The 12,317-nt window shown below is 34.6% G+C and overlaps 2 protein-coding genes across 4 annotated transcripts; one reads left to right on the top strand and one right to left on the bottom strand.

The window, feature by feature from the left end:
- The first annotated feature begins 704 nt into the window (after positions 1-704).
- On the top strand, positions 705-4,452 carry LOC114177500 (putative methyltransferase PMT18). Its single transcript, XM_028062875.2, has 6 exons — positions 705-1,116; positions 1,330-2,105; positions 2,364-2,574; positions 2,712-3,009; positions 3,475-3,939; positions 4,052-4,452. Exons 2-6 carry the CDS (start codon positions 1,422-1,424, stop codon positions 4,278-4,280), a joined length of 1,887 nt encoding a protein of 628 aa, XP_027918676.1. The 5' UTR covers positions 705-1,116; positions 1,330-1,421; the 3' UTR covers positions 4,281-4,452.
- Positions 4,453-5,736: 1,284 nt separating this feature from the next.
- LOC114178512 (serine/threonine-protein kinase STY13-like) lies at positions 5,737-11,900 on the bottom strand. Of its 3 annotated transcripts, XM_028064461.2 has the most exons (4): positions 11,657-11,852; positions 11,501-11,553; positions 9,852-10,845; positions 5,737-6,384 (listed from the first exon to the last, which is right to left on the bottom strand). In XM_028064461.2, the coding sequence occupies exons 3-4, from the start codon at positions 10,760-10,762 to the stop codon at positions 6,045-6,047; spliced, it is 1,251 nt and encodes a 416-aa protein (XP_027920262.1). In that variant the 5' UTR covers positions 10,763-10,845; positions 11,501-11,553; positions 11,657-11,852; the 3' UTR covers positions 5,737-6,044. The 3 variants fall into 3 exon arrangements, with proteins under 3 accessions (XP_027920262.1, XP_027920261.1, XP_085526360.1); XM_028064460.2 differs by lacking the exon at positions 11,501-11,553 and having other exon boundaries at positions 11,657-11,900; XM_085670234.1 differs by lacking the exon at positions 11,657-11,852 and having other exon boundaries at positions 11,501-11,558.
- Between the last annotated feature and the right edge of the window lie 417 nt (positions 11,901-12,317).

The following is a 12,317-nucleotide window of genomic DNA, read 5'->3' as shown; positions in this document are numbered from 1 at the left end:
TTAACTTATTTAAAAATATAAAATGAGTTATTGATATATTATTTTTTTTTAAAGAATAAATTATATAAATGATATGAATTCAATCACCGAATTAGTTGTTATTACTTTTAGAATAATGATATTATGATTGTCGTTTTTTAACTTTTATCTTTTAGGTCGCAGCATACTGATCATTGATTAATACATTTTCTTTTAAAAAATTAATAACTCACGCACGAATTAAATAAATGAGAGTCATAGTATAATTTTTATTATTTTTAATCTAAAATCTTAAGAGTCATAGTATAATTTTTATTATTTTTAATCTAAAATCTTAAGTATTGAATTTATGAATTTTTTTTATATTACGTTCAATATCAGGATCTTTCTTTAGGCAAAAATGTTGGATTTGGTAGGCCATTTGGATTGAAATTGGCCTAACATGCCACAGTGAAACACTAAACAATGATGCAAACTGCGAATCAGATACATATTCTTAGTACTTTTTTTCCATAACACGACTATCACCTAAGTATTATTCGAAGATCCAAATTAAATAAAATTGTTGATAAGAATGAAAGGGATAAAAAAAAAAAAACTCGAACCTAGTTTTATATATATTGCATATGTATTTGTACTAAAAGGAACAAACAATTAACAATCTTCATAGAATGAGTGACAGAAGAGTAAATAGAGGCTACCATGTCTCATCATTTGCCATCTCAACAAATAGTTTTTTTGACCAAATCCAACTTTTTTATTTTTCTTTTCTTCTTTCATTTCTCTGGATGAACTACAAACTAGGGAACAATGGAAGATGCAAAATTAAGCTACAAACAAACCCCACATTCCTTTTCTTTCAACCATTTTTGTTTTCCTCTTTTGTTCTTAACATCTTCATATATAATAAATGTACACATTCTTCTAGGCTTCTCAACACCACCTTTGCTATCTATCTCACAACAAATTCACTTTTTTTTTTCTTTTCTTTTCCTTTGCTGCTTTTCTCTTCACTTCAAAACCTTGTCATCTATGGATTATTTATAAATGGGATAGAACAATAGATCCCCAGTTATATGAGGAAGTTTGCATTCTCACTGTAGAATATCAACACTGTATTTCACTCAAAACTTTCAGGTATGCTCTTTTCTTCCCTTTCTCACTGTAGAATATCAATTCAGAAGAATGCTGCTGCTAAATTTCAGAATCCATATTCCCACTGTTAATATGTTGGGTTTATTTATTTTTTTTTCGAGTTATGAGTTTTTAATTTATGAGTTTTTCATAACTTTGTCATTTTTCTAGCACTGTGCACGTGGCTAACACATTCAATTGTCATTGTTGTTGCAGCTTCATGTATCTCAAACAATTGTGATCATAATAAACCCATATTACTCCTTTTACTTGAAAATTTGCTCAGAGGTGAAAAGGCAGAAGGGAAAATGGGGAAGGAAGGATCGCCAAAACCTCATACTCCGTTTGAAACAAGGAGAAACCGTTTGACATGGATTTTAGGGGTGAGTGGACTGTGCATTTTATCATACGTAATGGGTGCATGGAGGAACACTCCAACACCCAATAGCCAATCTGATATCTACTCCAAAGTAGACTGCAATGTTGGGTCAACTTCATCAGGCACAGCATCTTCAGCAGTTCAATCATCAGCAACAAACTTAGACTTCGAAAGTCACCATCAAATTGATATAACAAATTCTGCAGGGATACAAGATATTCCACCATGTGACATATCACTCAGTGAATACACTCCGTGCCAAGATCGAGATAGGGGTCGAAGATTTGACCGTAATATGTTGAAGTATAGGGAGAGGCATTGCCCCAGCAAGGAGGAACAATTGTTTTGCCTTATACCAGCTCCACCAAAGTATAAGCCACCCTTCAAATGGCCTCAGAGCAGAGATTATGCTTGGTATGACAATATTCCACACAAAGAACTCAGCATTGAGAAAGCCGTTCAAAACTGGATTCAAGTTGAAGGTGACAGATTCAGATTCCCCGGAGGAGGTACCATGTTTCCACGTGGAGCTGATGCATACATTGATGACATTAATGAGCTTATTCCCCTCACCACCGGTACTATCAGAACTGCAATTGATACCGGCTGTGGTGTAAGTTACTCGATCTTAATCCTAAAGCACACATCCAAAATCAAATCTTTAGCCTCATTTCTATGCACTCTCAATATAAATATTCTACATTGTGTATCATCATATCAATATCTGGTTGGATAGTATTGTAAAAATCTTCACTGTGTGTTGTGTATACTATTTGCTTTTGTTCATTGAAGTTCATTCAACAAATATGTTTTTGTTGTGAAGGATGTGTTGCTTATACTTAATTCCTTCTTTCAAATCTGAATTGTAAAGGTTGCAAGTTGGGGTGCTTATCTTTTGAAAAGGGACATCGTAGCTATGTCCTTTGCACCAAGGGATACACATGAAGCTCAGGTCCAGTTTGCATTGGAAAGAGGAGTTCCAGCAATGATAGGTGTGATGGCTTCACAGAGAACTCCATACCCAGCAAGGGCGTTCGATATGGCTCATTGTTCTCGTTGCTTGATCCCTTGGGAAAAATTTGGTATTCACACTTCTCTTATGATGATGGCCCTTGTTTTCACTGGGTATTACTAATCAAGAAGATCTATAAAATGGGACCATTTTTTGGCTGAATTCATAAACTGTACTTGATCAAGTGTGTGTGATTTCCATTCACAGATGGTTTGTACTTGATCGAAGTGGATAGAATTCTGAGGCCTGGTGGGTATTGGATTCTCTCTGGGCCACCTATTCGATGGAAAACCTACTGGAGGGGGTGGGAGAGGACCCAAGAGGATTTGAAGCAGGAACAAGACGCCATTGAAGAAGTGGCAAAACGCATATGCTGGACCAAAGTGGTTGAGAAGGATGACTTAGCCATTTGGCAAAAGCCTAAAAACCACGTTGGATGTAAACAAACTAAACAGGTTTATAAAACACCACATCTATGCCAATCCGACAATGCTGACAGGGCTTGGTAATTCTTTAGCTAATTTCTATTGCAACTAAACTCATTTTCTGTGTTATTCCTCTACTATATCTTTAAAATACATTGATACTCACTGATTCTGATGTTTTCGGTATATTTTGAAAGTTTAGTAAAGAACCACACAAAAATAATAATAAAGAATCTAGACTCGTAAAAATCAACATCTCATTTTGGAGTAGTTCAATGCTTTAGTTTGTTTAAATGGAAAAACGTGTTATGATGTCAATCTCTTAAATAGGTATGTGTTCTCTGAGATATCTGAGTACATTGTTTTCGTGCTGATAATCAAATAACTGTTGCCAAGACCAAATGTTGATTTTGGTAATAGCAGTAATAGTGTTATGATTATTGCATCTAAGATTTGTTCTTTCTACAATGGGTATGATCGCTTTATTACATGATTAAAAATCTTGGTTGTTCAAGCTATTTTCTTTGTTTGATTGCATTGAAAAGGTACCAAGATTTGGAAAAGTGCATAACTCCATTGCCAGAAGTTAGCAGCTCAGACAAAATAGCTGGTGGGGCACTAGAAAAATGGCCTAAGCGTGCATTTGCCGTCCCTCCTCGAATCAGCAGTGGTTCAATCCCGAACATCGATGAGGAGAAATTTCAAAAGGACAACGAATTGTGGAGGGAAAGAATAGCACATTACAAGCATCTGGTTCCTCTTCACCAAGGAAAATATAGAAACGTGATGGACATGAATGCTTATCTTGGTGGGTTTGCAGCAGCCTTAATGAAATATCCAGTGTGGGTTATGAATGTTGTTCCCTCAAATTCAGACCATGACACACTCGGTGCAATTTATGAACGAGGTTTCATTGGAACTTACCAAGATTGGTGCGAAGGTTTTTCAACTTATCCAAGAACATATGATCTCATCCATGCTGCTAATGTTTTTGGCATATATCAGGACAGGTGGGTGAACATTTGGACATTATCTAATGAGTTATCTAGCTTATGTTGTTTCTCTCCACATAGTTATGTCTTATTATCTGGTTTTGATTTGGTCAATTGTTGTGTGTGAAAGGTGCAACATTACTCTTATACTACTGGAGATGGATAGAATTTTGAGGCCTGAAGGTACTGCTATATTCAGAGAGACAGTGGAGGTTCTGGTGAAGATTAAAACCATTACTGATGCAATGAGATGGAAGAGCAGTATAATGGATCATGAAAGTGGACCCTTCAACCCTGAAAAGATTCTTGTTGCTGGAAAAACTTACTGGACTGCAGAAGTTAAAGAGAAACCAGTCTAGCAGATAGGGTTATTTTAAAATTCTGTGTTCTTATACCTTTTTGTTTTACTTCTTAGAAATTAAATTGTAATTAGATGCTTGTTTTACCTTGCATTTTTGTCTAGACATATTCTTCCTATTTTATTCCCTTACTTAAATTAATTTATCAGAACATCCCAAAATTGTTATCCTATTTTATTGCCTATTTATCTTTTTCCAAGATGAGGTTTTACACTTTTCATAAATGCATTACCATAAGGCCAATGTTAGTTTTATCACTCTCATAACAAAATGTAATAACTTCTGACTCTAATTACTTAAATTGCTTTTGTGAATGATAAAGGCCAAACATTAAAACGCAGTGTTGAAATTAGATTAGAATGAAAAGTGTTATATGTCTATCCTTAATTTTCCTACCCCTTAAAACATTTAATAAAATAATATTATAATTGATTTATCTCAAACTACTTACATTTTAAAATAAAAAATGTAATATAAAATAAAAGATGTCATGTTATTTGGTATTTAAACGTGGTTAATAAAAAAAATAGTATTTATATACCAGCATCCCGCTAGAATGGCAAGTAGCTTTAGATTTTGTGGTTTCATCATAAATACTTTTATTTGGTTGGCGATTTACTCTGAGTATCCCATGATGAATATATCAAGGTTACAACAAAAATATTTACATGCATAAAAACGCATAAAAAGGGGAAAGGTACTAGAATGCAACGTCACAGAAAAAATCTTTGATCGGAAACCAATTTTGCTTTCGTATCTTGTGAGGAGTATTTTTCTTACCCTCTTCTCTACTTTTAACCTTAAACTACTTAACTCTTTTTTTTTCTCACAAGATTGGTATGCATCAGTTAAAGTTCTAATACTGTTGAAAATATTTCTTAGCAAAGAACGGCAAATTCTAAGCAAGTTCTAATTGCACTCCACAAATGTTTTGCATCAGAAAAAGTTAGAAGCAATACGCTATTTAGACGGAAAAAGGAGTTTGATGCAATACATGAAAAAGATGAGATATACAAAGAGTAATATCATTGAATGAAGAATGTTATAGAATGAGCGGTGTTAGAGGCTTCAGAAGTATTCACTAGTCAGATAAAATTTGAAGAAGTTAAAGATCAATCGAGAGTAGTATAATTTTATCAAACTCGATGGAATAAAATTTCTTCTCTAGTCCATAACTAAAGTAAACAAAAGATAAATTTAAGGACGAGAGTAAATTGATAACAACGAAACATCTAAAAAAATAACATTCGCCAATGGCAATGAGATCCACCTGCACAGAAAATACAAAAACGTCACACGTTAGTTAGCTTTAAACACAGTTCACATTTTAACCAAAATTCATAACGATTCAAATTGCCACCTTTTTTTCCTAACAAAATCATGTTTAGAAAAAATTTGTCGATAATTTAGGGGTGTAGTTGAATTTAAGCCCCGGTATGGTGCAATGCAAGCGACATAAACAGCAAAAGTTTTCGCCCATGATCTCATTGCCTTCTGAACTCAAGCTATACATAACTGTAAAACATGCATGTATTACATACACCATCTCCTCTTTACTAATTCAGAACAGACATTCAGTAATAAGAAACCGAATAAGCAAAAGGTCCTCCACATAAGATTTTCATTTTTTTTCTTCAGAAGAAATAAATAAAACACACAAATACACAAAGCTATTATATAGTCACCCTTCACTACCAGAGTTTCATCTTGCTCCCAAATTTTCCAGTCTATGTTTATATGACTTTTGCATTTGCAGTTGCAGGATCAGTCAGCAGTCATTGGTTGAGTCATGCAACACCTGAACCGGGCCTTCCGAACCGTTGTCAAGATCTCAGTCTCTGCATTCTCAAGCATTCCAACAACTTCAGCAAATGGTGGCCTCACATCAGGGTTGGGATCCCAGCATCTTGTCATGATGTCACGCAGAACAGGTAGGCAGTCATTGGGTATGATCGGACGAACATTTTTGTTCACAACTGCAAATGCTGCCTGCACTGCTGTCATGTTCTGAAATGGAAGCATACCGGTGATGAGTTCCCATAGAACAATTCCGAAGCTATATACATCCACCTTTTGTGTGTATGGCCTGTGCTGGATCATCTCCCTGCAGTTCATCAGCGAACAACATATCTAAATACTACACCAAATTAACTTTTAAACAAACAAATAACACACTTAAAACTAGTTATGAATTTCTACATTTCAAACATATTCGACAGCTGGATTTTGGATTTTGGTGATTGAAGAAACATGAAAACATGCAGACTCTCAATCTGACTTGATTAGTAATATTATGTATCATGAATGGAGCTGTTCATCTACATTATAATTACTGGTACAAAATTGCATAAATCTCCCACATGGTATTAGTATTGATTACCAGCTAGTTCTAGAAAGCTAACAACATACCTCATTCAGCAGAGAATAATCTTAGAAAGAAATAAGAAAGAAAGAAAAGGTAAATATATCATTAATCATTATAAGAAAGTCATAAAAAAAAACAGCTAAATGGCATTCCAATTCATCTGAATATCTAACAAGTAATGCAATTTACGAATGATACACATCAATGTCCAGCCTTAAATACTCCCCCTTACCCATAGTATTATCCTTCTGAGTCACCAAATTAGTAAACCTCAAAGATTTAGTCCATCACTAAATTAATACCTCAGTGGTCTAAAGTGGACTGAAGAAATAACAAAAAGAATATTTGGGAAACTGATATGGCAACAAATTAAACCTTTCATAGATTAATTTGCTGACAAAATCATTGGAGGGCTAAAATGATGACAAGAAATTTTGAAGGATCAAATTGAAATCCTACGCTGTTAATAAAATGAGTTTAATCTTGAAGCACTTGTAAAACTGTCAACAAATTAAACCCAACATATGCTTTTAAAGTGGCTATTACAAAAATCAACTATCATCGAATGTATTGAAATTCATTAGCAGTTGACATTGTAAATATTATTACACTACCAATCTAATTCAACTAAGTTTACAAAATATTTCTTTGCTTAGATAAATAAAACTTAAAACAATCATCATAATATATACATGCACTGTTTCAAAAGTAATAAAGTAAGCTTATTCAACCAAACTAACAGTTTCAATAATATCTCTTATGTACCACCAAAATAATGTTAGAAATGCATAACAAGATATTAGTAAAGCATTTGAAAAGAAAAACTCAAACATTTACAAGGGTCAGCATGACCACTTAGTTTCTTTTTGCATAGAAGAGATGCCCTTCAGGACACCGAGAGAATTACAACAATAAACACGTCTTTTATCCTGTGTTGGGTCAGCCACAAGAAACAATCACCTTATCTATTTATATTCCTCCATATAAATTCCATGTTACCATTTCTGTAAGAAGACTAAATCCTACCGCTCAATACAGTTAAATTAACTAATCAGACAGTGTAACAGTTCAAATAAAGACATTGGAGACATGTCATTAAATATTACAAAAAAAATAATTAATAGGATCTATTTCAAAGAAGAGAGCATGAAAGAGGTTAAAATAGAAACATAACTCACTCATGCAATGATTGTGACCCATCAAGGCATCACCACCTGCGTCATGATACGCACGAGATAATGCAGGAATGTAATAGGATATGCCCATAATCAAACAGTTTCACGCTTCATAACAATACTACAATATAGTTAAACTGCTAAGCTTCAACCCAGGGCTACGCAGGCAACAATATAGCAAGACAAGAAACCAACGCATGAAGCATGAAGCTTATAGTGCGGTCTAGGGATGGTCAAATGTAAACCTATATGGGAAAATATAGGTCAGACCAGCTGGGTCACCCAGAGATGGATTAGTTAAAGGAGAGCACCACGGCATATTTCTTGAACCAAAATGTATTCTTCACTTGAACCAAACATAACAGAATATGAAAGTTATCTAAAGATTACACCATCCTGTCTACCTTATTCCATGCCAGTCAGACAACTAGATCATTGAGTAGTCATAAACAGGAGCCACAACAACCCTATCAGGTACACATCAGTATGTATAGGGTACATATATGAATGCATACCCAATACTCACCGACCAAGAGTATTGGTTTAAGGCAAAAAGAAACACAAACTGCAACTTCACTTCTTCCCAACTTCCCCCTTCTCTAAATACTTCTGCCCACTTAATAAGAACTTATGGACATTTTAGTTTTTCTTGTTTGATAGCATCATCCACAGTCTCCAAATCACGCCATTATATTAAAATAATAAACACATAAAAGACAAGAACATACAACCACTTTCACTTCCCCAATTCAAATACAAGAAACAAAAATTCACTCTGCCAAAAATGCCCTACAAAATACCAGAAAGCGGTAAAAAACAACTTAGCCTCACCTTGCCATCGCAGTTTACCCTAAACCACAACAAGATCACTAACTGAAAACCAAGCAGTGGCCACTTTGATTCATTTAACTTCTGGTTGACAGGGGGTAGTAACTAGAAAGACTTTACTAATAGGACAAGCACATATTGGATTTGTCTGAAGAATGAGCAATAGGTTTTAAGCATTGTTCTAGGGTATCAAAAACTAGGTCAATGATCCCCTAAGCAGGATTTGCCAACTCTACCACCAAAGTATTTGTACCATGGTTAGTAGTTGCTAGCCAGCAGAGTGTATGCATCAACACAAATAAATCAAGCCAGAGATATGAAGACTTAACAAAAGAAAAAAATACCCAGGGATTCACAAATCCATCCTGCCAAAATTTTCTAATGTCAGATTAAAAGATTGATTGTATTCCAAGTAAGGATTTGGGCAGGCTGGGTACACAAATAAAATTGACAGCACCATTGTCAAAAAAGAATTTATAAGCCCATAATTGCGAACAAGTCACAAGAAAAAAGGAAAAAGTTTAACAAGAATATAAACAAGTAGGATCCAAAACCAAGACTAATTTTTAAAACTTCCAATCATGGCAACTTCCAAAAAATACCATTATCATTAAAGCTTGCTTCTAAAACAAATGACACAACACTCAAGCTTCACTTGGATAACCTGACTGCAATTGTCTTTCTGGTAATGTAGACATGCCTTACCATTTGGGTCAAAACAAATGAGACAGAAGAAGATTTCCTTCCACTTCTTGATGCATGAAAATGTATAATAAGAAGACTATGTGAGACAAAATGCATATCATAATTAAGTTATAGTGAAAAATATTTAGCTAACATTAAAAATTACAAAAATAATACAACATGGTTAACCAGAGCCATGCAACATTAAAGCCAGAAAAAGCAAACAAAAAAAGTTGTACACTGAAAGCATACATCTCATAAGGAAATTGCATAATTACTATTTCAGCTGTATATGCCATTTCTGTTCAGGATCACAATTCACAAACAACTGATTAGGAACAAAGAAAACAAGCTATAGAAAATGAGCAACAGTTTGTTAGCAGCATTTGAAATATAAGCATTATTCCCTTAAATACCTTTAAAAAGTTAACTATAATAGAGAAGCTGTCCAAAAAAAGCCAGAAACAAAGAAGCAATAAAGCATATTAATATTAAAACAAGAGCAGTAGATGATCTTACGGAGCCATCCAACGGTATGTTCCAGTCTCAGGTGTCATCCCTTCAGTTTGAACCTCAATTCGGGCAACTCCAAAGTCAGCAATTTTAATTGACTTGTCACCAAAAATCAAAAGATTATCAGATTTCAAGTCCCTGTGGATCAACCCAAGGCCATGAACATAAGCCATCCCCCTTGCAACATCCAAAGCTTGCTTCACAGCTAATTTGAGGGGAACTGATCGCTTTTGCCGCTTCATTAGAAATTGTCGAACTGAACCACCTTTAGCATACTCAGTCACAATGCACCACACCATTGGCTTACGGCATGCGCCAATAAATCGAACAATGTTAGGATGTTTTAGGGTAGCCAACATCATGACCTCCTGCTGGAATTGCTGTTCCATCAATTGAGCCTTTGCTGGATCATTCTCCGGCCTCTCCAATATTTTAATAGCAACATCTTCACCATTGTAAGTACCTCTGTAGAGTTTTCCAAAGGCTCCTTGTGCAAAAGGCTCACCCATATTGAGTTTCCTCAAATCAATTGTCCACTCATCAAAATTGTCAAGCCCTTCAGTAGGAGAACTGTTGTCCATTAGAGCTTGAGCTAAAGCATCATCACTCAATGCATGGGTAACTCTTCCCCGACGATTGGCACTATGTGCAACAGAGTAGTTGTCATTGGCACGCCTCCGCAACCCTTGGTGGTCCAACATGCGAGTATGGGAATCATTGGACCCAACACTGCTATTATCAATAGACATCGCAACAGATCCTCCACCGTTACTTGTCTGTAAGCTCCCAACGCTGTCAATTGACATATTGGTACCCTCCCCAAGCTTATGGTAGAAGCCTTGAGAGAAATCATAGTAGTTGTTATTATTTTTGTTGAGATCTATTATTCCCGGGAATTTCGCACCACCTTCCAACATTTTTCACACAGAAGAGCAAAGCCTTCAAGCACTATTATTCTTCAGCATCAGAGACTGTAAATCAAATCACACCTGGAGAAACCCTAAATCCAAAACAAACCCACATAAGAATTTAGCACTTCAATCAACATAAAAAATTTAATAACACCAACAATGACAACATTCATGTATGCATTGGTCTCATCATCAATTACAAAAGCCAGTAAGGGAAAAAAAACTAGTGCTATTAAGATTGCAAACCAGATTTGTGAAAAAAAAAAAGTAGCATGCAAAAGCTGGTCCAGATATCATAACCAAATAAAAAACACATCCAGTATCCAATAACATCAGTTCTTTCCAAACTTAAAACAAAATGCATGTTACATAACTTAATTAAAAAAAGGAAAACAATTAAACACAAATACGGCCCCATCAAATAAATTCCAGAAGCAAACCCGCAAAGACCAGATTTACAAGTCTATCCTTGTGCAAATCAAGGCATACCCATACTTCTCCCGAACAAAACCACTTTCCAAGACAACAATTAAAAAATTAACGCCAATTAAATGAAATCCACCGATTAGAAGCCAGGAACTCCAGTAGCTACTCATGTCTAGCACATCAAACACAGAGCAAGCAAAATTCAAATAGAATTTCTCAAGAGCACAAACAGGCAGATAGACCAAAGCACCGACAAGACACAAACAAGTCAATAATTACAAAAAATCACAAAAAGCTATATATAGAAAACACTAAAACCTCCCAATCCAGCTTTGCAGTCAAATCTCACACAAATACTGACGAAGCCGTCACTGATCTTACAAAACAGAAGCAAAATAGTGAAAACATGAACAAACCCTAAAATCTGAAAAGGGTTTAGAAGCAAAAGGTTAAGAAGAGACGAAAAACGCGTACCTCAAGGGAGAGGGCTCAGATTAACTACACGAACTGTGGTAAGAGAGTCGTCGAAAGGAAGGTGGAGAGATCGAAGAGAGAAAAAACAAAAGGAAATGGACAAGATTGAGTTCTTCCCGTACAAAGGAAGCCAGAGACCAGAGAAGAAGCACAGAAGGAAATGAAATGGATGACTTTCTTTTGATTTTTCTATTTATTTATCAGGTTTTTATATGCCTAGTCTTTTTCCCCTCCTCTTCTAACATTCTAAGTCTTCATAGCTTCTTTTTTTTCTTCACTCCTTTTATTCTTTTTATTTATTATTTTATTATTTACTTTTAACGTTATTAAATATACACGTCACTTATGTGAACTCATCTCAGGATTCTTACAGTTACTTTCCTAATTTATACTTTTTATAAAATATAAATATAATAATGCTTTTATTTAGTTATTAAAATAAATATTTATTTTTAAACAAAAAAATAGTCTTATTTATATGTCATGCAAGTATAATTGAATAAAGAAATCTTCTAAAACTTAAGTCTCTTATATCATAAAAATATTTTAAAAAATATAAATGATATTTACATAAAAATAATAATCTTAAATGACTAATATGTAGAAATTATAAATGTTTACACATATATCTTATGAAGCTTATTTTCATTATTGTTCATAC

This window comes from Vigna unguiculata, chromosome 3 (assembly GCF_037176805.1).
Source record: "Vigna unguiculata cultivar grain cowpea cultivar isolate G323 ecotype 2 chromosome 3, ASM3717680v1, whole genome shotgun sequence".
Taxonomy (NCBI): domain Eukaryota; kingdom Viridiplantae; phylum Streptophyta; class Magnoliopsida; order Fabales; family Fabaceae; genus Vigna; species Vigna unguiculata.
The sequence above is the reverse complement of the archived record's forward strand: the minus strand, read 5'-3'. Positions and strand labels throughout refer to the sequence as shown.

Excerpts from the sequence above, each read along its gene's own strand:
- LOC114177500 (XM_028062875.2), top strand. The coding sequence starts at position 1,422 with ATGGGGAAGGAAGGATCGCCAAAACCTCATACTCCGTTTGAAACAAGG. Across the intron at positions 2,106-2,363 it reads CAATTGATACCGGCTGTGGT|GTTGCAAGTTGGGGTGCTTA; the intron begins GTAAGTTACTCG and ends TGAATTGTAAAG. Across the intron at positions 3,940-4,051 it reads TTTGGCATATATCAGGACAG|GTGCAACATTACTCTTATAC; the intron begins GTGGGTGAACAT and ends TGTGTGTGAAAG.
- LOC114178512 (XM_028064460.2), bottom strand. The coding sequence starts at position 10,762 with ATGTTGGAAGGTGGTGCGAAATTCCCGGGAATAATAGATCTCAACAAA. Across the intron at positions 6,385-9,851 it reads ACATACCGTTGGATGGCTCC|GGAGATGATCCAGCACAGGC; the intron begins GTAAGATCATCT and ends GATGAACTGCAG.